This window comes from Solea senegalensis, linkage group LG10 (genome assembly GCF_019176455.1).
Source record: "Solea senegalensis isolate Sse05_10M linkage group LG10, IFAPA_SoseM_1, whole genome shotgun sequence".
NCBI classification, from domain to species: Eukaryota; Metazoa; Chordata; class Actinopteri; order Pleuronectiformes; family Soleidae; genus Solea; species Solea senegalensis.
In genome coordinates, this window is record NC_058030.1 from 4,114,021 (window position 1) to 4,140,860 (window position 26,840).

The following is a 26,840-nucleotide window of genomic DNA, read 5'->3' on the forward strand; positions in this document are numbered from 1 at the left end:
AAACAATATACTACTAAATGTACAGTGCAGCAAAAGATGAAGCACTAAAGTTATTTAAAAGCACTCAATTATAAGCATATGAGAATGAAAACATTTTGTTAACCTGTATTTAAGAATATTCACATTTGGTGCTGATGTGCGAGGACGTCCCAGACATTTGATTCATCATATTTGCTCATTTTCATCCTCTCATTCGTGCAGATTTAAGATTAAAGAATTTAATCTTTGAATACTTAATAATAGAAATAAAAAAGATTAAAAGAAAATATTTTAACAACAATTAAATAAAGAATAAGCAATACCCGAATTAAGTATGGAACTTTTACAATATCACAACAAAATAACACATCTGGATAAGAGACGATAACATAAGATAAGATACTTAAATTGCAATCTTACAGCAGTGGACTTGATAAAAATCTGAGGTAATAAATGTGTGCATTACAAACACCTTGAAATACAGAAGAAAATACTTAAAATACTGAATATTATTGTGATAAAATTGAAGTATAATATATACAATACATAATATGTACAATGTGGGTTGTACAGGATTTTTACATAAATGTAGTAATTTTTTTGACCAGATTTGTAGAAAAACAATATGTATATATACATATATATATATATATATATATATATATATATATATATATATATATATATAAATAAAACTACATTATAACCACTAATTTCATCAAGTTAAACTCTGTCTTTTGAGTCATTTTCACTGCACTTGATTTTAGCTAAAAGTTCAAGAGGTGAGTAATTTGGTGCATTAAAACGTTAATGGTGACTGCATTTTTTTTTCACCCCCCAACGATTACACCCTCACACTGACTTGTCCAACTCTATCAGATTTGGAGCTGTTGTTATGCACTGCAGGCGGCTGCTGTTCAGCTTCCTTGTGGCTTTGAGACTAACGGAGTCAGACTGAGGGAGGCTTATTAATCCCAGGGCTGCAGCTTCACTCTAAAGGACACAATCAGTGGAGGGGGAAAAAAAAAAAATGCACTCCCTGTGAAACACAAATAGAATCCTAACGGCGATGATCCGCATGTACAGTATGAAGTGCAGACGTTGTAAGGTTCACCGTGTTTGATCTGGCGTTGTTGTTGTTAACCGGAGATGACGTTTCCTCCGCTCACAGCTCGGTGTCTCTCCGCGTACTGTAGGCCCTCGCTGAGGCTCTGCATTTGTGTTACGGCGCGTGAACGCTCGCTCCACCAAGTGTCCGGGTTTGTTCACGACTGCGGTGAAAGGACACGGGGGACGTTCCCACAAAATAAAGACATTAAAGGTTTGTAAGAATTAGTGACATCTACTGGTGAGAATGCAGACTGTCGAGGACAGTATGTCGTTTTTTGCGTTTCCATTAGGAATAATACCAAAATAAGTGGTCCCAACTGCTTCATTTTTCAGTATCCTTCTCTTGGGGTACCAGAGTCGGTATGGGTGGAGCTACACCGATGACAGTCAGCTGATTGGGAGACAGGAAACACTCCCACCCGCAGAAAGTTTGACGTATTGTTGAAACAGCTACAAACCAAGCAGAAAAAAAAGTGGTACACCATTGTCGTCCACTGTGTTGCATTCGATAACGTTGTTTGTTGTCGGCCGACTGGTATAACGCCACCTACGTATGATGCGGCCATTGGGCACGCCGTACACCGCGCCTACCAAAACTGTACCATACCATACCAAACAAAACGGTCCCATGATGGAAACGCGTCTTTTTGTGAAAGTCGCTTGCCAGACAGGATGTTGTTCTTTTTTTGTTTGCGCAGTAAGCTTCTGTTCAAAAAATTAAAAACCAAAAAAATTGCAAACCCGCAACCCTCAAGTGGAGGACAAAGCGGCAGAAGACGAAGAGGAAAAAAAAAAACAAAATCACAAGGATGCCAAACATTTTTCATAAGAATCAATATGCCATGGAGCTTTGACTCTAATGACATCAGAGACACTGTGCTTTGAGTTCCACTTCTTCTAGATCCATAACAAACAGGGGTGTCAAACATATGGCCCGCTGGCCAGAAACGGGCCACCAGGGGGCCCAAATCCTTCCCACAGGATGAATTTGTGAAAATTCCTATATTTTTCAGTTCCAGATACGTGTGACTAAATATTCTGTGCCTTTAAAGACCCACTGTGATCTGTAAGTTGTAATGCACACATGTAAATAGTAAACTTGTTCTTGTTTGTAGGTTATTATGCTGATATTTTACTGGTCCGGCCCACTTGAGATCAAATTGCGCCCTTTGCTCCTCCAGAAAATTGAAGGTTTCCTCCATGTTTGTGTGATTCTTTCTTAGGAAGAGACTCAGTTTCTTTTCAAACCCCAGATACTGACACTTAAGTGCCAAAACATAACAGATTTCTTTATTTGTGAAGAACCAAAGTATAACTTCACGAGATGCTCCACATAGTTGAAGACAATATTAGTACTCTTAAAAGGCTTATATTGTGTTTATTTTCTTCAGTATGGAATGAATATGCCATCCTAATATGCCACAAATTGTGTGGAAAATAAGTATCTGTTAAAAAATAAAATAAAATGTACTATAATATAAATAAACGCACATTATTGTTGTCCAGCATGGCATAAACGGCTGATTCTCAAGGTACAAAAAAACTAATTCTTATGTATTTTAAATTAAGGACACACACATACACAAAAATAAATATGAATAGTTAAATCCATTTCTGCCAAAAACCCAACAGAATGTTACACATTGGACCTTTTAAACAGAGGACAAATCAGAGGCAGAAGAGAAATTAATCATCACCATCATCATCATGATAAAATCCCGTTTTGTACGTGGCTCAAAAAATCGCTGACAAATGAATGACAAAGCGCACACCCAGTGTTCTGTATCTCATTAGCCTCACACGGTAAGAGGCAGCACTTTGATGAGCAAATATAAATCAGAGATGACAAGTGGCCCAGTGATTGTGGCAAATACAAATTTCTCCTGAGCAGATTTCAGTCGCAGGAAGTCGTTGCAGAAAGATGTTGTTTTCAATTTCAATTGATTTTAACCAATACAGGAAGAATTTAAGTCATTTAAAATTGATTTAAACACTTGTTATTCTGTGTGTTTGTGTATTAGCCACAGCGTTTGACTTGTAGGTGGTGGTGCTGATCAAAGATTCCAATTTAGGGCTCTGAACTTACTCACTTTCAATAAACTGAAATAAAATGAATCAAATTCAAATGATTCAGACCAAAGTTAGCATGTTTCATTCACTTTCAGTCATGTTCTCTTTTATATGTGGGACTTTACAATAAGACCTGATGGATGGAGCTGATTCCTTTTTAGTGCAGGTGCAAATAAAGTATAAAGTCTGAAAAGGCATCGCTAGGCAGGCACTTTTAAGTCTTAGTTATTGGAAGACAATTTCATAGAACTTGCTCACTTAAGTTTGAATAAATTAATTACATTGAAATTATGATTTCCGAGCTTCAATCTTCATAAACAGGTTGCAATTTAATGTCATTCATAGAAGGCTCTCAGTGCAGTTAAGACACACGTTTTATCATTTTCTATCTGCCTACCTACCTATTTATAACCCACTCCTGGAAAGTACACGCTTCTCTAGGTTCGTAAGGAGCAAGGACTAGAGTGCAATGACCACAGCAACGCCACAGGTTTCAATTAACTGCTCTTTGCATTTTAGCAACAGAACATTATGCAACATACAAAGAAATAAACATTTGCATAGAAAATAAAAGTGCACTCTTTCTAACGTGTGTTTTGAGTTGGTGCAGGCACAATCCTACCACAAGCAGACTGTTTGTCTGCTATTTCCGAAAAGTGTAGATCCGGTTTCCTGAATTCAAACTGGGTAGCTCGCCATCTACTGGAATCTGCTGTCAGTCGTTGGAATCGTCGGAAGAAATCTTTTCCCTCCAACTAAAAAACTGACCTGTATTTAAAAACAAGCTTTTAGTCTTTGTTTTCATTTATCATATGACTATTTCTCTTCTGTAGTCATCTCAAGTTTCTCTTTTGTTGTACAACATTTTACCAGATTATAACATAAATTACAGTACTGCTAAATGCAGTTACTATGCAAATTACACTCTAGTAGTTCAACTTCAAAATCCTCAAATTAAATTACTGTAGAACTATTTGATTCTAACAGAATACATTCCTAGCACATTCTAATGCAATACAAACAAACCAAAAATCAGTATTAAACTGTTTCAGCTTAACCAATAACAAAGAAGACAACATAAACATTTCACATATTACACACTAAACCAATAAACCTCACATTTAGTGAAAACAACATTGAGTGTATTCTGTGCTTCACTTTTAACAAATAAATTTAGCAGCAACAGTAAACTTTTATCAAAATGGTATCAAAATACTGCTTAACAAATTATTTTGTAATAAAATAATTAATGGTTCCACACATTAACTCTGAGGCTTGCTCACATGTACCTTTAATTACACATCACTGACAAAAGAAATAGCTGCGTGGCTTAAGCCAAAAATAAGCCTTGTGCTTCTTGCAGTTTAAAACGGTTACCTGCAGACACAGGCATTAACTTTAAATAAAATGACAGTCAGCTAATAAAAGTGCTGTTTAATGTGCTAATGCACATACAAGGTGCTTAAACGACTTAAATAAACACTCAACATCTGTGATTAATAACCAAAAATATCTCACCAAGTCTCATATGCTCCACGACCGAGCGATGTCAGGGCCCAGGTCTCGACCTGCACTCTCAACAAAGTGGAGAAACTTCGACGTCGTATTTATGTTTGCCGTTAACGCCTTAGAACTCTTACTACCCTTCCTAAACACAGAATAAGACTATGAACACAGATAGTTTAGCTAAATTAAATTTTATCCATATTTTCTGAAGAAAATTACACGTCAATGTTTCACTCCTCGCGTGCGCTCTTGCCGTCGCAGGCAGAGAGAAAAGCGGAAGTAAGATTTCCCGCGACTCGGCATCTAATTGGCCGTGAAATGACGTTTTGCTACCTGTTTGGTTAGCTGCTGCTATACCGGAGATGCTGCCTTCAAGTGCACCTGGGAATTTTCAGTGAATAAAATAAAAAACGAAACGAATGAAATAATTATTAACTTTCTTCATCAATGGACATGTTAGTTAACCTGGTTTTTCACCCGGGTTACATATATATCTATCAATCTATCTATCTATAGAATAACTAAAAGATATGTTAGGCTAAAAGGTTAGGCTAAAAGTTAGCTAAATTTCTAGCTAGATAGCTGTTTGTGTTGCGTACATTTAGGCTAAAGTTAAAACTAAAGTTAACTAACTAAAGTTAAAAAGTTTAACTCTATCTATCTATTTATCTATCTATCTATCTATCTATCTATCTAAATAATCTAGTACAATTTTCTGGAACTATTTTCAAGATATGGAGTGATACACACTTGGAGCTTTGTGTATGGTGCACAGAGAAAAATTATCTTCAGCTTTTGAAGAATTCATCATTGGTTTCACTACTTTCCCAGGTTTTGTTGACCTAATAATATAGGGGACAAAATCTGCAGAGTGTCAAGAAGACCAATACACTTGAGGAAGGCCTGAAGATGGCTCAGGCTGGATGACAGTGAAGGAGCTGCAGCAGCTGAGATCGTATAATAGCGTTTTTTTTTGTTTTTTTTTTATTGAGAGCACTCAACAGTGGTATAACCTCAGCGGGACCTGGTGAGAGGACATCAGTGATGGAGTTCTGCCAGCATCTGACCACTAAGCCTCATTAGTCCCTATTGATGGCCCCGATGATAGGAAGCAGCCAAGGAAAAGGTCATTCTATGGATCTTAATTTGACCTCACTAACCTGTCACTGATTGGCAACATCTGTCATCCTCACTCAAATTAATTTCTCAGTGGCTGAGCACCACAGACACCGTGTTGGCAATTACCCGGGCTGGGCCTTCTCTATATTGTTCCATGGTTTTCTAGAAGGAATCTGTGCCTGATGTTTTTTGAATGAATGAATATCTTTATTTTATTTACATTCATATAGAAAGTAAACATAAAGTGAGATAATTTAAGACAAATGTGCCAATAACCGTAAAAGGAATGAAACCAAGAAAATCGGGAAAAAACACTGAACACTTGTAAGCTTAAAGTTTTAGAGGTATTAATTAGAGTAAAAAGAGTTTTACACAATTTCCACATCGGGACTTCTACTCCAACGTGGAAGTTCAGTTCGCGCATGCACTGTTCATGCCGACCCAACGCACTCTTTGCACACGGTTCCTAAATCTGGGCTGCGTGTTGTGCGTTGATGACACAATTTGCATCGTGCATGCAGTGCACGTTGGGTATACCAGGGCCCTAAGACAGTTGTAATTCAATAAATCCTTAGTTTCATAAAGAATAGCAATAGATTTACATTTAATGTGTTCTATGTGTGGTTTCAAACAAAGATTGGGGTCTATAATGTCTTCCAAAAACATTGTTTCATAGACCCTTTTATGACACAACTGTGTCCGACATGTGCTCAACCTCATAAGGTGGTTTGAATCAGATTTTGATTCCATGTGATTTTTGCTGCCCAGACTTTCAAAGGATTTTTTGGGGGTTTTTTTTTTACCCTGGCAGTCAGAACAAGTCCTTACTGTGGTTAAGAGCAGCTTGTCTTGAACAGCTTTGCTCGCCACGAGCAGCGGATGGGCAACAGATGAAGTAATGAGACAGCCATACCCTGCTAACGCCAGAGGACATATGGATTTAGAAAACATCGGCGATCCACAGTCTCTGCTTTAGTGAGCAGAGAGGGGGCGGGGACCCGATGAAGAATACGAGATGCTCCAAGGATGGAAAGGGACTGATTATGTAATGTTTACGCGTCCCTTGTGAGTTCATGTTCGCTGAAGGAAGACACCCTGCCTCTGCTGCTCTTCTCGGGCTTTGCCACATTGCATTAATGTCTTTGTTTACAGTGAGTGACTGACCTACTTTGAGGCAAGCGTGTTGCCTTTTATATACGATACCATATGAGACTTTATTGTCAGAACGTGCCTGGAAATGTTGTCTTGTGTCACAGGCAGCAGGCATTAAACATTACATTTGAGCCACAGACACAAACACACACATTACGAGACGAACAGAAGACGGCGTTCCACGCTCCTCAATGTTCCATATCAAGATTGACAGGTGTATAAAGGCATTTTTCAGTCTAACCTTGGTGAATTGTGGAACCTTTTACCTCCGGCTGAATGTTAATAATCTATTTTCATTTTATTTTCCATTTGAACCCTCTGCATCATCATCATCAGCATCATCGTCCCTCCTCAGTTGTACAGACAGAGTCTCTGGATCATTGTTTTACTTTTCCAGCCCCAGCTCCACTCCAATCAGCATCCTTCTCCAGGCAGCTGATAAATCCTCCGTATAATGCTTACTCAGCTCTGACTGGAGGTGCAGCAGCAGCGTTAGCAGCAAGAAGATATATTGAAGCTTTTAGTAGCTAAATACTCAGACTTTACTGCAGACCAAAAAAAAGGACCTAAGACCTTTTATGTCAAGTTGCCAAAAAATGAGACGCAGAAATATGAATATGTCCTGATCTCCTGAGGATCATTTTTGTACTGTTATGTTTTAGTTTTCCCCAGAATTATTTGTTTTGAAATACAGTAACATACAGTATAGTGTCTGCTGTGTACAACGTATGCCTTTTAAGTGTAGTTGAAAATATAAAAGGGACACCCTTTTAACCCTAACCCGTGTGGCTAGCACTGTTGCCTCACAGCAAGAAGGTTGGTGATTCGAATACCAGTGCAGCTGAGGTTCTTTCTGTATGGGTTCTTCGGTTTCCGCCCACATTCCAAAAACATGCAAAGGTTTAGTGGACACTCTAAATATAAAATAGTGGCATAATAACCTATGAACAACAACAAAGTATATTTTTACAAAACATATTATAAGCAACCTGACATTTCTTGATTTCTTGACAATTTCAACAATATTATGCCTTTCACATTTAGATTTATTTTATATTTTATAATATTTCACCTTTCATGAAATTTCAAATTCATCCTGGGGGCCGGATAGGACCCACTGATGGGCTGGTTCTGGCCCACGGGCCCTACGTTTGACACCCTATAGTCTAAATTGACTGGAGGTACTGTGTGTTTGCAGTGTTATGGACGGGTGACCCTCGTGGTGGAATTATTGTTTTATTGCCAATGCTGGGACATAATGAATGGGACATTTTTGAAAAGGACCTTAACTGATTCAATATTCAATACTTTCTTTGCCTTTTGCCTCATGTCCAAGAGTCTTACACAACAATAAAAAAAAAACAATATAAAACAAAGCAAAACAAAAAATCCCACTTTTAGTGCTGCGTATTGAACTTCAACACTTGCTGTGAGACACAGAGGCGTTGAGATCTAACAGTGCTTCTGATTGGCTGCCTCGAGGCGTTCAGGGAAGTACGTTACGACCAATGATGGAGAAGAGGAAGGCGGAGCTTACGACACGTGAGTCTGTTTGTGAACGATGGCCTGTCAAGAATATCTGAATTAAAAATAAAATTGGCATCAACGACAAACCTATTGTCCAGAAATCAGTGTCAACGTCCAGATATCAAGATCAATACCATGTTGAATGTTTTTAATCAATACTCTGTATTGATTAAAGTGAAGTAATAAAGTGTCAACATAATAAATAGAAAACAGTAAAAGATACACATAATAGGTTTATGAGACATGGTTTTGTGTGTGTGTGTATCTGTAACCCCCCCCTTTCTGCGCTACTGTATATATATCTTCAATCCTCTATGTTGATTATTATGGGCTGTTTACAGTATAGCACACCGACTGAGCGAAGGTGTAACCTTTAATCTGTAAAGGTCAAAATGTCGCCTGTATAGTTTGATAACAAGTGTTTAATCGTGTTATTTAAGGCTTTCAGTGACTATAAAAAGACAAAATGTATGAAAGATTGACAACACATTCAAATAACGGTCAAGGTGAACTCCTGCGTGTTTACATGCCATTTATTCGTGGCGCGTTTATATTAGCAACAGTCTGCAAAAGGCAGCCGGAGCACATTATCACAGCAATTCTCACGCGTATCAAGACAAAAGTGTCTCAAGGCACGCTCACCTTGCAGAAAACACACTTAAAGCCGACTGTGACACGTGTGTGAAATTCAATTACAGACCTGCTGCGGATGCACTCTGTGTGTAACCCGGGGAGATTGGAGGAAGCGGCAGCCAGGTGGCGACCCTGTAGGCAGCAGTGAGCACAAATCACAATGGCCTGGGCTGGTGCCAGGAGCAGGAGTTCTGCCATCACATATCTACACCGACCAACACTCTGCAGAGCAGCTCATGGTCACTCCTCACACACACACACACACACACACACACACACACACACACACACACACACGCTCTCTCTTTCTCTGCGAATCTCTTTGAGTGCTCTCAGGTCAGTAGAAGAAGGGGGATTGCAATACACAATGTTGGCCACTTCGCTCTATAATTCATGTCCTGCTCCTAAAATAGAGTGCTCGAACAGTACATACTGTTTCATCTGTCGCTGCAAAAATAGAGGAGTAAAAATGCTGCAGGAAGAAGATGGAAATAACGGTGGTTTATTGCGATGTAAACAGTGACTGATTACTCTTTACTTAACCAAAGGGGAAATTGTCAATTATCTGTCTCGGTTAGAATTGATTTTAACGTCATTTTATGTCACAGCTAGCCTGGCTACTGCGTAGACTGTATCTGGAAAGGGTGTAAGTCACCTCCCACTCGCAGGAGGCGTGACCAATCAAAATGCCTCTGTACGCAGTTGGACAGATCCTCCAATCAATCGGATCAGTGATCCAGACGTGTATGTGTCCACAAACGTGCTTGTTGTAGTTTTCTGGGTAAATGACATTGTACGGACTTTGCCACGTGGGCCGAGTCGCTTAAATCCGTATTGAAAGACAGCTGCTTTTCGGTGGCCTCCATGTTTGATGTGCACAAAAGCTGCTAAATGTCGCTTCTCTGTCAGCTTCACGTTAAACTGAGGTTTGTTATCGGTTCCCTGGTTTTTTTTGGAGATTCGGTAGTTTGCCATAATGGCGTCTTTAGACGAAAAATCTCCGATCTTTTCCTGCGTTTGTGTATAAAATGTCCCAAAGTGTGCACCAAGAGACCTATGGCGCTTTTCCATTAGACAGTTCTAGCACTAATCGGCTCTATTCGAGTCATACCACAGCTGTCGTGACGTCATTTTAGACGCGACACAAACACACAGACTACAGACTTGTTGTTTTCAGTGTAACTGAATCATTAGAATCCGTCTGACTGTACTTCACTGAGCTGAAATTCAAGATATTAACACACTTTTTCAGGATTTTTAAGTCTTTTTTAACTGATCTACAATTCGGCATTGTTCGGTTTGATTCCTGTGTCGGACATCATGACTCATGACTCATGACTCTTCCATTGATGACACTCTCTGACCAATCAGTGGCCGGCAGTCTGTTGACTTCAAATTTTTTAGTATCGGCTCAGCTCGCTTGGAAACTCGTCATCAGATACTATCTCTAATGGAAAAGCAAAAAAAAAACAAGAGAGACGAGTCAAGACGAGTTGAGCTGCCAGAACTGTATGATGGAAAAGCTCCACGAATGAGGCCACATTCTGTTTTTATGGCCCCAAACTATGGAGCACCCTCCTTTTAGACAAGCGAACAGCCAGCACAGTTAAAGAAACCTAATAAAACTGTCATTTCAATATTGCTTTTAATTAGGTTTAAAACTTTTAATCATTAACACATATCTACAAATATCTTATTAAGTATTGTGATGTGATTTCACACAATGTTGCTTAAGCATATCAGCTCCCCATGTTCCTCGACCTCATGTTACCCAGCACTGTTGATACGTTAAGACAGACGGAGGCAACATCAGCATTGAGCGAGTAAAGCAAGACAGCTGCAAACAGTTTGGAGTCTGACAGAAAACGAAAAACAAAACAAATTCTACTGCTCAGAAAACCAGGTCGTTCAGGGTTCATTTGAACAAACACTCCCTGGGTCAGGTCTGATAGTTGTGCTAGATAAAATAATACTAATAATGATAATAATAGAATTATCGTAAAGGTTTATTGAGGCAGATGTGAACTCTTCATGTGCACATGACCAGATTCTCTCCTCGAGACTCCTGGATCCTGGTGAGTGTCTCTGTGCTGTTACACAACGCGGGTTGTGAGCAATGTTCGTTGGAGTGTCAGTGAATGCCACACATAGCCAAGACCAAGTGAAAACTAAAGCGTCTGTCAGGAAAAAAAAACAACTCCCTGAACAAATATGATATTCTTGCCAAAGCCAATAGTGTTTCTACACTGTCCAGACACGATGTGGCCAGTGTCTGCTGCTGCTGCTGCTGCCGCTGCTGCTGCTGCTGCTTTCTCCCCCGACTCGTGAGCGGCGTGAGTGGCAGGACGACTAACTGCTCCTGACACCGGAGAATCAGCCCGAGTTGAGAGGGAGCGGCCGTGGGAGCAATGGCTTCCTGCCACATTAGAAAACATCAGCGAGACAAGTCAACCTCCATTTCAGTGAAAGGATCCACACATGTACGACTGCAAAAAAAGAAAGTGACGGACGATTCACTGCGACAAGGCGTCGAATAATAGATAGATAGATAGATAGATAGATAGATAGATAGATAGATTTTTGATGTTTTTTACTTAAACATCATCCATGTGCAATCCCAAAAAACACTTTAAAATAAAACTTATAATGACAAATCAATTAAAAATGAAATCAGGAAACATTGAATGCATTTTTTCATTCATTCATTCACTCATCTTCTACCACTTTATCCTCTACATGAGGGTCACGGAGGGCGCTGGTGCCAATCCCAGCTGACACAGGGTCACATAGAGACAGTGTATGCATATAAATAACAACTTATAACTAATAAAAACTTTTATTTATTTATTTAAATAATAAAGAACTACACACACATATATGACTACATGAGATAGATAAAAAGCCTCTTCTTATTTTCCCTCCCCTGCCACTCACAATCCCAGCATGGACAGAAGTTATTGAAGCGTCCCCGGACACTTTCTCAAATCCATCACAGAGTCATGTTGGCCTGAGAGAAAGAAATATCACCTCTCCTGGATCCAATCATTCCTGTCCTAGTGAACAAGAAGAGCACGCGGGGACACATGACTCTGTGACTCGGCTACTGTACAGTGGTGCGGTTAAATCTGCAGGACTAAGGGAAGGTTTCTTTTTCTTTTTCTTTTTTCCTGCTCCAGCATCACTGCTGCATTGCAGTGCAGCCAAAACAGTTTGTTTAGCACACTTAGCACCGTGATATAAAGTGATTTATGTGTTTGTTCTTGCAGCTATAGGCTGAGACTGCCACACCGTGCAGCCTAACGTGTTTGTTCCTACATGACAACGAGGAGGAAGAGGAGGAGGAGAAAATCCAGAAAGCTTCTTCCTAAAAAAAAAAAAAAGGGAAGGAGTAATTAGTAAATGTCATCTGAGAAGGAGTAAGGCGAATTAAAAGCCTGGTGGATCATGTGATTAAGGACCGGAGCCTTTTTTCATAGAGGGGAAAAAGGATGGGGACATCGCCGGCGCGCCGCAGCATCCTCTGCTGAGCACTGACAGCACCACGAGCTGTCACACACACACACACACACACACTTACACACTGACAACAACACACACACAGTGACAGCTGACAATGTCGAACAAGGCTGACACGGATGCATGACCGCTGTATTTCTTTTTTCTCCTCCCTTCTTCTTGCACATATCTGACCACATGTCATGGATGTCACGTGTCCATCTCCATAAATGCTTTCATTTTGTGTTGTGTGTAAATATTTTTGATTGGAATTCCAATGTCTGTGCTCTTAAATCCGCGCAAATTGAGTGTTCAAGTGGGTCGCCCTCCAACTGGAGGGTTGGGGGTTTGATCCCGGGCTCGTCTGCTCGTCTACGCGGCAGAGACATAATCCGTAATTGCTCTTGGCAGCTGTGTGAAAGGGTGCAACACAAGTGTGATAAAAAAGGGGAGGGGTGCATTAAAATGCACTGTGTGAACGGGTGTGAACGGAAACATTGTGGTGTAAAGTGCTTTGAGTAGTCGTGGAGACGAGGGAAAGCCTTTTTATATAAATGCATTTTCCGTTTGACACTTGATTGATTCTGGTCAAGTTGCTGAGGATTTGCTGATTTTGTGTTTGAGCTATTTAATGGTTAGTTTTCCCAACTGTTTACCAAAAAAAAAAAACAAAGAAAATGATCGACTCTCTTTATGATTTTAACCCTTAGAACACAGAGCATTTCGGCTGCTTTTTTCCATTACTACATTTAAACATACAGTATATACAGAGGATAAGAATGTGCAATATAGAGTGCACAACCTAAACAATCTGATGAAAAAAAACAAAAAACAACTACTATATAAACAGACCTGAGCAAAAAAGTACTCAAAATGTTTAAAATCGGATTGAATTTGTGAAAATTGGAAACACGTCACAGTTTTAAAGTTCACTCGGCTCGTTTTTTTGAACAGAAAGAAAGTTTGTGACTCCTGCACAACTATTACTACTTTATATCGCTAATAAAAATCCGATATAAAATGAATCATAACTTTGAATCCACAACACATGAGAAGACGAAAAAGATCGCATTTTTTTAAAGCCTGAACATGTGACCTATAAACACACACCCCAGGATGTCCATATAAGGCAGTGGTGTCAAACTGGCGGCCCGTGGACCACATGTGGACCCCCAATCATTACATGTGGCCCATCACTTAATATCATGTTATAATGCATCAAAACTGACTTTTACTGTGAAATTTGTGAAACATCATCACGTACTGTATATCTCTATTGCGATATAATGATGGAATATTGTGGTATAACTTTAAGATTATATTGCCCAACAGTTCTTTTTCCTCCAGACTGGCCCCCTCTCAGCCAGACTAGACACTCATTGGCCCCCAGTACATTTGAGTTTGACACCTCAGATGTAAGGCACCCACGGCAAACTACCATGGGTGCGTGAACACTAAGGGTTAACACGTGTAAGTTGCAGCTCTTTATTATACACACTTATTATGCAGTTATCAGTTCGATATGTGGCAAAAAAAAAGAGACACCAACAACCAGAGATGCAAAAATCACACAGAATTTCACACTTCTCACTGCAGATACTCAGAACGAGAGACGTCTTCTCCAGACGAGACTGTGCGTCTGTTGATGCGCATCACTTCAAAACACTCACACCTACAAGAGTCGCGTGGTACCACCGAAAAAATCCCCATGATATCGGCAAAAACAGCCTCTGTTGTGTTGCACGGTGCACGGCAACAATATAGTGCCACAGTGTGAGCAGCCTCTCTCTCACAGGTGTGTCCATGCAAATCTATTCAAAACGTGGCAGATGCAAAACATGCAGACGTTACTGCAAAACAAAACGGACATTTTTAACTAACATTTAAGTAGCGAGTGACTAATTGAGTAAAAAAAAAAAAAGGAAAGGAAAGAAAAGTGCTGCAGAGCTGAGGGGATTGGTGGCAGAACAGATCAGAGGGAGAGAGCACAGATAACAGTTTAGATGGAGTAATAAATAAATCTCCTCCCTGAGAAGTAGCCGGAGGACTGACAGCGGCAGATTAGAGCCTTTGCCTTTTAAACAAATTGGGTGCTCAAAGAAGCATATTGGCTGTGTGCTCAAGCATGTTTTATGGCCGAGTCTGAAACCACTGAGACACACACGGGTCTGTCGGCTCCCACGTGACATCCCGGCGCTCACGTTGAAATTTCCACCTCGGTTTAGATTGTTTGGGGTTTTTTTTTTTTCAACTGTGCCCTTATGTTTGTAAAAGTAATTGACCTAAAAAGTGAAAAACGCAGACTGCTGCTGTCACACTCTGAGGACGTTTTCAGAGTCAGTGTAAAAACAAAAAACTGCTGCTAATGTCAACAGATGTTTATTTTTAATTTGGGGAGATAACTGACTTCTCAAGTGGTTCTGTGAAACCTGGATAACTTGGAGCTCCACCCCCTTTGCTTAGAGTCCCCTTGTAGTTTGCAGATCTCACCTTTAGATGTCACTAAATCTTACACGAGTCCAAACTTTAAAGAGATCATGGTTTCATGATGTGGCACTGCAAATAAAATGTGTGATATAAAAAATTCATCCATTCTCACATAGAACAACCATCCTTTTATGGCGTGTGAAGGCCACCGTAGTTTACTGGCACACGTGTGGGAAAGGAGGCGTAACCAAAGAGAGGAGTCTGCAAAATCACACACTCTTACGCACTGTATTTTTTAAGAAAACAGAGCAAAATGAAAATACAGTATATTGATTTTGGTGATTTTTTTATTTGAAGGTAACACTGTGTAAGAATTGGCGACACCTAATGGTGAGATTGCAGATTGTAATTGTCAAGTTTCCACTTCAAAAACATAAAATGCTATGACATAATATGTAATATGTTTGTATGGAAAACAAAATAATTGTATATTACAGTAAATATGAAAATAAACTTCATGAAGGACACAAAAGTGAACAGATTTATTTATTTTAAAGCTAATTTGTGGGTATAGTATAATCATTTTCTGGCAATAAATCCGTCTAAATGTGACACACATTTATACTCAAGTGTTATGTGTTATTTTTCTCTTCCTGCAGGATTTATTTCTTTTTTCACTCCGGGAAGAAAAATCAACTTATGCGGCATCTTGTCGAAAGCGTCCCTGTCCAAGGTCCTGAAATCTGCTTTCCCAAGCATGCGTCATGTGACTCCACGCAGCAGTGCCGAGCTCAGCAGCGAGCCTGCTGCTTTCTGAAGAGATTTCATGTGAGGAGGGGAGAAAAAAAACAAACCTCGAGCCTCATCTACCGCTCATCCTCTGTTGCTTTGATGTCTTTCATTATTTCTTTTAATTTGTTTCCTCTCTACGTGGAGAGAGAGAGATTTTTTAACGATTGGAGAGAAGTGGAGCTTCCACGGGGGCTGTGAGTGTGACAAAAGATTTTTTTTTTTTAGGATGCAGGACTTGTGCTGCTCGTTTGGTTCCTCTCTTTTGACTTAAATGCCAACACGGTGAATGCGTCGGACAGAGTGGAGGAGGCTGCAGCTGGAGGTCCGCATCCAAAAAGTCAGCATCTTCTTCATTTGATTCCTTTTTTTGTCCCCCTTTTGTCCTCTTCTTCTTCTGACTCCCAAACCTCTGGAGCGACTTCACAAAGATGTAACCACCGAGCCACCTTGTGCAGCTGAAGTCCCTCCCACACCATCAAAATGCAGAAGGGAATACGGCTCAATGATGGTCATGTCACCTACCTGGGGCTTTTGGCGAAAAAGGATGGTACAAGACGCGGCTGCCTGAGCAAGAAGAGCTCAGACAACACGAAATGGCACACAAAGTGGTTCGCTCTGTTACAGAATATGCTCTTTTACTTCGAGAACGAGTCCAGCTCTCGACCCTCGGGATTATACCTGTTGGAGGGATGCATATGCGACAGAGCGCCTTCTCCCAAACCTTCACTGTCAGCAAAGGAGTGTTTGGAGAAGCAGGTACGGAGAGAGCGCACGCCCGCGCGCGCGCACACACACACACACACACACACACACACACTGCTTTATTGTTTGGGTTTAATGACAATAACAAAGTGAAGGTGACATTTTTTCCTCATTTAAACTCTGTTTTAATCCACACACACACACAAAGAAGCGCGTTTTGCTCTTCGCATAATATTGCAGCGCGCATGATGACCTCATAACCAGCGCAGCAGAATAACACGAGGTTCCAGAATTGCTGTATTGCGCGTTATGTAATGCATGCATGGCATTAATGATGAGGTAACAATATTAACACCTAATGATCTTACAGCGCGGCTGGCAACCGTGTGTGTGTGTGTGCAGCGTGTTCTGCATAAAAAAAACACACAACTTAATCGCTTTTTTCTGCTGTTTTTCCATTATTTTGTTTTTTTTTTTTAGACTTTTCAGTGGCGCATTAATGTCGCCCAAATGATTCCTTATCAGCGCGACGCATTTGCATCCGGGCTTTGTTTATACAGCATATATTTGCATTGTGACTTGCAGCCGTCATCATTTTATAGAGTGAAAGAGTCTTTTGTTCCTTCCTTTCAGTGAAACATGAGGGGAAAAGAAAAAAGAAAGAGGAGAGAGAAAAAAAGTTGTGACCTCGGGGTTTCCCTCTGGTGGTGAAATTAGGAAATAACAGTTACAGCAGGGTGCCAGTGTATGGTTGATCACAATAAAAGGATTTCAATTCAATAGCCAGTTTATGCGCGTGTCTTAAAGGTCCAGTATTTAACCATGAATAGGTTTAATGGCATAAACTGATCTATAGAGTTAATTATAACATCATTTCTATAACCTTTAGGAAAGCTGAAGTGCAAAACATTCAAATATAAACAAATATCTGTCACATTCAAATGAGTTCACACTTTCGGCTCCGTTGCACGGCTCTCTCTCTCGCGCTCTCTCTCTGTGTGTTTCTCGGTATGGTGGTGGTGTTTAGATCTCATGTCGCCCAGCAACGGTCCCACACTGCACACAGGAAGTGCTTTTTCTCTCGTGTCAAAACAGACGGAGGCGACACAAACGTGGCGCTAGTAAAGCGAGAGACGGCTGGAATACGCGGTTGAAAGATAAAGATAAATTAGCGCACGTAGTGGACGTTTGGAAGTCTGATGGGGGATAAATGCCACCCCTGCTCTACTGCTGTATACACAAAAACATTCCCTCAGTCAGGTCTGATAGGGACACAGCGAACATGTTACGTCATCTATGTTTACTTTTCTATTATATAGTTTTAGCATGACATTTTTTTGCTTTTCCATTAGAACCTGGTACCTAGTTCTTTTTTTTAGTACCTGATGCTCTGACGAGGTTCTAAGTGAGCTGAGCCGATGCTAAACTGATTGGCCAACGAGTGTCGTCACTGGAAGGGTCATGAGCGCGACGCCCAAACACTAGAATCAAACCGGCGAGAGCGTTACAGCGAGCAGCGAGCAAACCGTGGTCCATCCACTGTTCGAGCAGCAAATAAACCATCGCCTGTGTGTTCGTGTCGCGTGGAAAATGACATCATGGCAGTTTCACGTAGCAGTGCTATGACGGAAAACACCGTGCCCGAGAACTTTCTGTGTTTCCAATGTTTCTGAACGCAAACAAAGAGGAACAGCTCCACACAAATAAACCAACAAAGGAAGAAGAACTAGGAAATGCTTATGCTTATGAGCTTGGTTCGGGTTCTGAATCAGCTGTTTATCACGGACGACGGATCGTCTTACGTCATTTCCGTATTCCCGTAGCAGCCTCCACAATAAAACCACTTGAAGCTCATCTTCAACTGTTCTCTATGTGACTATGTAAATGTGGCAAAAAAACGTCACTTCCACAGAAGCTCAACTTCTCTGGGAGTCAACGGAGCAGTGGGCGGGCTTAGGCGGTGGGTTTCTGTACAACGATTGGAGAGGCGGAGCCAGTTTGCAGAAACATACACGACAGCAGGGCCTTTTCTGTAGATAAAAACACTATTACAGCATTATCGCGTTTCCTTGTTCTTCCCCTGTTTCAAAGACAGGCATCCGTCACTGGTGAAGGGTGCAGTCTGCAGTTTCGCCATTAGATGTCACTGGTTCTCACACAGTGGACAGGGTCTCTTCTAAAAGCAGACAAAGTTGAGTGGCTTCGCCGCTGCCAGCAGCCCAGCGCTCGTCTGTGCCCGCGCTCTGTAGGTATGGGGCTGAAATCCAAAGTGCTCTTCCTGTGAACAGCTGCCTCTCTGCTGACGAAGCAGAATGCATCAACACACTGGCTAATGCTGTGCTCTCATCATAGACACCAACCCCCACTCCCCCCCAAGAAAAAACAGTGTGGAAGAATTCATTTGTCAGCCGTGCAGAGGAAAGACTGATCAACAGAATAAAAAATATTGATTGTCTTTGTTCTGTGAATCCTCTTCGCAGCGAGGTGCATAAACAGCCAGCGACTGTTATGATGAAGTGCTTCCTCTCAACGTAAACAACCCCGCAAACATCCTTAAGAGGACAAACACTCTTAAGAGTATAGGAAAACACCGCCCTCCGTTTCCTATTCCCCACTGGATTTACGGCGGCGGGGCCGTTTAAGCAAAGCCACGATAATCCCCACATTATATTTATCCACAAATGCAGTTAGTGTGTGAAAACGATAATGCGCTTGAGCCTGGGGGTTTCCATGACAACCCTTATTTGCATCCTAAATAATGATGCAGTTGAAAGAAAGCGGGATAACAGAGGCGACAGAAGTAGTGCGCCTGCATCTTTTGCTATACGCGGGGCTAAATTTGGAAAGAGCAGCGTTTTTTTTTTCCAACACTCTGCAGGAGCAGGTGACTCGCCGGCGGTTTGATGAGACCGTGTCGTAAATGAAAAGATCTGATCAATACTGGTAACATTTGAGGAGAAAAAGGGAGTCTTTTGCATGTGGTGTTTTGAAGAAAAACCTCCTAACAACTAAAGCTGCTCATTAAAATAAAAGTGAATTCAAGCTGAGTGATTACAAACACTTGGTTGCTCCAGGGAATATATTCCTGTATAAAGCTCATTATGTGGCTCAGGAAACGTCTCTTTACAGCAGTGCTGCGAGGAAACAGCAACTAAAAACAAGGCCGGACAAAGATTTGATATGAAGGTATAAAGAATCAAATTATGTCTCTGCACCCAAGTCATATCAACAGTGTAGAACAGCACTGGTCTAAGTTTTGGCTCCAAAGCAAAACAAAACAAGCTTATTTGAGTGATTTAGGGAAATATGTTGAACATAGAAGATCTTGAAATGAACATTTAAATCATCTCCAACTTGTTTCCACCGTATCATTTCCAGGATTGATATCGCCTTTGAAGTTTTTTACTTTAACTTCCATTTAAACTGAGTCAACCAGCTGTGCTGCCCCCTGGTGGCTCACTGCTACATTCATCGTACTTCCTGAGCTTCTTTTGATTCTTTTCAATTCAGAAGACTGCACGTCCATTTTAATGCCAACAGACTGTGATTACAGTACAGTATGTAGAGTGTCTCATGTGCTAATAACAATGATTTTCTTAATCGTTTGGTCCATAAAATGTTGAAAAAACCTGGACGGGATGATGTTCTCAAATGTCTTGTTTTGTCCACAAACCAAAATGATCCACTTTTAAATGATATATTTGTGATATGGAGCAAAGAAACCAGAAAAGATTCACATCTAAGAAGCCGAAACATCAGATAAACGTGTTTTAAAAACACTCAAACTGATTAATCAGCTCCATAATTCACCACCATCTCATTTTGAACCCGCATGTGTTTGACGTCAAGTTTGTTTTAAGAACATTATATGGCAAACGAACAGCCCAAATGTTACAATAATCTTTTATGACTTAACAGGAATGTGTTACCGACCACTTTGCTGCATTTGGATGATTCAAAAAAGTTGGCTGTGTCCACCGGAGGAGACACAAACACACGGCATTTGAACAAAATATGAATATTAATGAGTAAACAGCTGATAAAGCACACTGAGGATGTTTTATATTTTGGCTAAAAACGGCTCCAGAGCGTCATGGAATTAGATACATCTATTAGACGACTGGAGAGAAACTGTTTTCAGACTTTTTCTCGTTTCCTGTAACATATAATGACTTTTAAAGGTGCACGACATGACTCAGCCATAAACCTTAAAGCAGCAGCAGCAGCAGCAGCAGCAGCAGCAGCAGCAGCAGTGAGTGTGTTTAACATCACCTCACACCAGACACTCACTTCTCCCCCATCACAGAGATCATGGAGGGAAAACTACAACGACATGCATGCCTCGCTGCCAGAAATAGATTCCCTTTGACGGTAGGATGAATGCCTAATGAAAGTGAAGATGGAGGAGCAGTCAGCTGTAAATAATGATCCGCTGCAGGTTGATAGGCGCCTGTTGAGCATCTGTGGGACAAAGATTAGAGTCTGGTCTCGCTCGTATCAACGTCTGAATTTCATTTTCCTTTTCACCGTGCTCCACTTTTTTGGCAGCTTTGATATGTTTTAATAAGAAAAGGAAATGGGCTTCAGTTAATGATCAAAGGTGATACAAGGCAACATGTCTGACCTTAAAAAGAAGTTTGGCTTTGGAACTTATAGAATGCAGGATACATATCGCAGTCAAAAATACCTGTAACGTCACAGTAATGCTTATTAATGATGATTGTATTAGTATTATTATTGTTGGACGACAATATATGATACAAAAACTTAACAGAACAAAGAAGAAAAAGACAGAAAAAAAGAAGACACAATGCACTATTAGAGAATATCCAAAATAACACAAGTTGCAACCTTAAATTAGTAAGTATGATCAACACATATATTACATTACATTACATGTCATTTAGCAGACGCTTTTATCCAAAGCGACTTACAAAAGTGAGTCGCTTTAAATATGTATATATATATATATATATGTATATATATATATGCAATATAGTGTACTTATAGTGCACTAATATAGTGCAATAAAATAAGGGGGAGAAAGACAAAGAAACACAAAATATGTACAAGAAGCAATTTGTTTTCAATAAATCAAATGATGTTATACATTGAAAGATATTTAAAGGTTAAATGATTCCAATAAGAAGGAAACTAAATCGCTAAATTGTCTAAATGACTGTACATTGCTGTGTAAAATGTTATTTGTGCTAAATACCAAAAACCAACAATTTAAAATCTTGGTTGCACGCCTCATCTGTGATGGCCAAATACTGCTCCAATTATCATTAAATAATGATTATATCATCGAAATATAACATAATAAATTGCCAGATTTATGTCATAAAGCGTGACTTTATCCTGCCCCCACACTGACTTGTATTGTGAAACCTTAATCAGCAAAATGCTGATAACAGTTCTGAAGTAGCTACAGAATCAAATATTAAAAGAGTATTTCAGTTTAGCAGCAGGTGGAGGTGAAAACTACAGCTTATCATTCAAATCTGTTCCTTCCTCACACCTGCGCCTGTGAAAGACACAATTAAAAGTGCAACAATGCTCCATTTTTATTTTTATTTGTGTGCAGTTCTCTAGTTAACCATGAGTCAGTTGACACGGCACATGATGCTACCTTAAAACCAAACGTTAAAGGCACATTAAGTTCACAGATCAGATTAAAAACAGATTTACTCCCACGCGAGTGGAATGCAGGACACAGGCGTTTGGGGTTTTTTTCATCTCCACAACGCCACAATTAGCTGAGGCTGTGAGTCCAGCACAAAAGGAATCACATTCGTCTTTCCACGAGTGATACAAGAAAACGCACACACACACACACACACACACACAAAAAAACACAGCCTAACTGTTCACACTGAACTGGAGTTGCTAGGAAACAGGTATCTCGCAGTTATGTAATTAGCCGTGGCTCCAGCCTCCATGTCTTATGGCATTTCCTCCTGGGAACCAGAGACATCCCAGGAACCGAGCTGGGGGAGGCTTCCCTCAGCATGCTCCATCAATTGCACTTATAGTGGGCGAGGACGATGTGGCTTCCCCAGGCCCTGTGTGGTTTTAAATCACCCACTTGATGTCTGTAGCAGCAGCAGTAGTGAGGCAGTGCAGCAAACACATGAAGACATAAGTGATGGAGAAGCTTCAGTCAAACAAGGTCTAACCATGAGAAACCCTGTTGTCCGTCAGCTTCTCTCCATTACATTGCGTTGTTAACCTTTCGTACAGAGAGCTGCTTTTTTTTTTCCATTACTGTGTTTAAACGTACAGTTGTAAACAGAGGCTATAAGAAAATGTGCAATATATTGTGTTACGTCCTTTTATTTCAGCACAACCTAAACAATCTGATGAAAAAAATAATCCTTTTCACCAACTATATAAACACACCTGAGCAAAAAGTACTCGAAATGTGTGAAATTTGGAAACAAAAAGATCTGTTTTTGTGACTTCTGCACAATTATCGCTACTTTATATCACTACTAACTTTGACTCAACAAACACGTAAGCAGACGGAAGAAACACATTCTTTAAAGCCTGAATATGTGACCTATAAACACCCCCCTCCTCCCCCGGATGTCCATATAAGGAGCTGCATATTATTCCCACGGCAAATTACCATGGGTGCACCTGAGGCACAGATCGATGCCGCATGAGCACAAAGGGTTAAAAATGCTGTGTAATACCTTAAATATACCCTTAGAGAAGTTTGTCAAAACATTTAAAAACATTACTCTACCTGTGATAGTACATGGTGCTTTTTTTTAAACAACCATTCACTCTCACACCGACGGTCAATACACTACTGTTTGAGAACCATGGCATTTACGAATGATCAAAAACAGGCACATGTATAATGAGCCTCATCAGGAGCTTAATTCCTGATGGAGAACGATGGAGATATCTCACTCTCTCTCTCTCTGTCGCTTGTCTTGTTTCCAGTACTATTTCACAGTAAACTTCACCCACGAGAACCAGAAGGCGCTTGAGCTACGCACGGAGGACGTGAAGGACTGCGATGAATGGGTGGCTGCAATATCACACGCCAGGTAACGTCACGCACGTCACTTTTAAACGTGCAGACGCGGCAATTAGAAGTCGAATGAGTCAGTAAAGGGTAAGTCATCTTTGAGCGGTGTGCACAGTCTGCGGAGGAACGTTTCCATGGTTTCATGAGTGGGGTCACAATACGAGGAATAACATACAGAAAGAAAGCAAACATGGGTTTGTTTCCATGTGATGTGATGCACTAATGTAAAAAAAAAAATTCAAGATGCTGCAAAACAACACCATGTGTGTCTGTGTGTGTTACAGTTACAGGAACTTGGCCACCGAGCATGAAACTCTCATGCAGAAGTATCTTCATCTGCTTCAGATTGTGGAGACAGAGAAAACAGTTGCTAAGCAACTTCGACAACAGATAGAGGACGGGGAGATCGAGATTGAGAGGCTCAAGTCGGAGGTAATATTTCCTTCACACGCAGGACTCTTGTTTTAGATATGAACACTTGCACCCACCAGTGTAATTTAACCAAAATTCATGAGATTGGGACTTCTTTTACATTCTTTTTTTTTTAACTGCAACTCTATATTTTATTTATTTAGCTGTAGACCATATGTTTGTATATAAAAATCCCATAGACCTTTTCCCCATTCTGATTTGAACAGCAGATCTACAGGCCTAAACGCACCGAGTTGTTGCCATAGATGTTGTTTATAGTGCGTAGATACATTTATGGATGCACTGGGACTTCTGTGGCACTTTCCTTAACAGATGTTACAACGTTCTTAACAGTCCGATTAAGCCTACTCGAATATTTCAAGGCGATGTTTTCGCCCGGTATTGGCAAGAAAAGAAAGAAGCCCAGATCACACAATGAGCAAAGATTAGGCAGAGACAAGAGAAAGAGGGAACACTAACCATCAAATTAAGGCCAATGCACAAACACACAGGAATGAAAATATTAAAATATCCACCATGTTGCTCTCTTTCTCTCCGACTGACCAGATTTTCTGTCTGAAAACTAATGTTCTCAATATCTTTTGCTGCTTCTTGCATTTCACTCACAGTCTTAACCAGACACAACAAGTTGAATCAGGAGGAAAAGACAGTAGATTATGCGGATTATTATCCAGCTTTGCCCCGTACGTGTCGTCCAGTGTGAAGGGGACGTCGCGCGCGGGGAGCCGCGTTCAGGTCGACCACAATACGTCCAATAGAAGTGCATTCATCTGAACAAACGGTCATTTTACTTTCATGTGCAAATGTGATGCTTGAAATCAAATTGCGTGCTGAATATGCATGAACGCAGCTTTACAGCGCAGCTCTCCTGTGAACTGCGATCACAATTAACTCTCTTGCAGTCTACAAAGTAAATGGAGACACTTAGCTTCAAACAGCTCGAGGAACCTCCTCCAGTCTGAGTACGTACAGTATATATATGTATATATACACATATATATATTCAGTGCTGACAGGTCCGGTCCTGGAAACTTGTGCTGTTATAACTGAGAAGAGAAACTGTGTGAGTGGGAATCAGTGGTCTGTCTGTGGTTTCTTCTACAGATCGCCGGGCTGCTCAAAGACAACGAAAAGATCCACGCCAGCCCGACGGCCGCCCCCACCGACGATGATTCAGAAATCAAGAAGATCAAAAAAGTAAAGTCGCCTTTAAGAATTCTATAAGAGCTATTTTTCTCGACATAACTTTACCCACAACTCCATAAACTCCGGGTCTTCTTCAGGTCCAGAGCTTCCTGCGAGGCTGGATCTGCAGGAGGAAGTGGAAGACCATCATCCAGGACTACATCCGCTCGCCACACGCGGAGAGCATGAGGAAGAGGAACCAGGTGGTGTTCAGCATGTTGGACTCGGAGGCTGAGTACGTCCAGCAGCTTCACATCCTGGTCAACAACTTCCTCAGGCCGCTCCGAATGGCGGCCAGCTCCAAGAAACCACCCATCACCATGATGACGTCAGCAGCATTTTCCTCAACAGGTTGGACATTCAGGTCTTACAATTCTACAAATACAATGTATTCTTACTTAAAGTTGTTATTGCATTATTAAAGGTCCACTGGGTGACATTAAGTAAGATTTATTGGCAGAAATTAGTAAAACCTTAACATTAGGATTGTTTTTGTAATGTGTACTATGTAGTTAAGAAAAGGCTCTTGCTTCACGGAGGCTGACATCCAGTGCTGCCGTGTTTCTACAGCAGCCTGTGTGGATAAAATGTAAGCTTACTATTATTAATATAATTAGAGAGAGCAAATGATCCTATTGGGAATACGTCACGCTTATTACTTACTGTATTATACTATAACATTTTGGCTCCCAGAAAGTTACCTTTTGGTTGCGGCAACCTTCCCAGAAGGTTCCCCCTAGGTTCTGCTGTGGTTGCTATGGAAACCTCTCCTAACATTTTGGTTGCACATTTGGTTCCCAGAATGTTACTTTGTTGCAACTTCATACGACCTTTAGAGAATGTTCTCTTTTGGTTCCCAGAACATTCAGGGAACGGTATCTTTTGGTTGTGGGAATGTTCCCTGACGCTTCCCCCCTAGGTTCTCCTAGCGTTCCCCTAACGTTAGTTTTTGGTTGCACATATTGGTCCCAGAATGTTCTCAGAACGTTACTTTGCCACAACTTAATACAACCTTCATAGAGCATTCTCTAAAGGTTCCCAGAACGATCTGGGAACGTTACCTTTTGGTTGCGGCAACCTTCCCAGAAGGTTCCCCCTAGGTTCTGCTGTGGTTGCTATGGAAACCTTTAACCTAAATGTTACAACTTTACGACCTTTAGAGAATGTTCTCTTTTGGTTCCCACATTTGGTTCCCAGAATGTTACTTTGTTGCAACTTCATACGACCTTTAGAGAATGTTCTCTTTTGGTTCCCAGAACGTTCAGGGAACGGTATCTTTTGGTTGTGGGAATGTTCCCTGAAGCTTCCCCCCTAGGTTCTCCTAGCGTTCCCCTAACGTTAGTTTTTGGTTGCACATATTGGTCCCAGAATGTTCTTAGAACGTTACTTTGCCACAACTTAATACAACCTTCATAGAACATTTGCTAAAGGTTCCCAGAACGTTCTGGGAACGTTTTCTTTTGGTTGCGGGAACGTTCCTTGAAGGTTCCCCCCTACGTTCTCCTACGTTAGTTTTTGGAAGTCACAACCATCGGTGAACCTTTGGAGAACATTCTCCGAAGGTTCCCAGAACGTTATTTTGTCACAACCTTCATACAACCTTTACAGTTACCTGCAACAATATGCAAACACAGAAGACAACCTTTGTGGTATACAAAGGCCACCGTAG

The 26,840-nt window shown here is 40.7% G+C and overlaps 1 protein-coding gene across 1 annotated transcript in view; it reads left to right on the forward strand.

The window, feature by feature from the left end:
* The first annotated feature begins 16,278 nt into the window (after positions 1-16,278).
* The window catches only part of rasgrf1 (Ras protein specific guanine nucleotide releasing factor 1), a 30,380-nt gene continuing 19,818 nt past the window's right edge, over positions 16,279-26,840 (forward strand). Inside the window, 6 exon segments of the mRNA XM_044036657.1 lie at positions 16,279-16,566; positions 23,467-23,573; positions 23,839-23,986; positions 25,091-25,183; positions 25,270-25,486; positions 25,489-25,522. Of these exon segments, the coding sequence (XP_043892592.1) occupies positions 16,291-16,566; positions 23,467-23,573; positions 23,839-23,986; positions 25,091-25,183; positions 25,270-25,486; positions 25,489-25,522 (875 nt within the window). The 5' untranslated portion in view covers positions 16,279-16,290.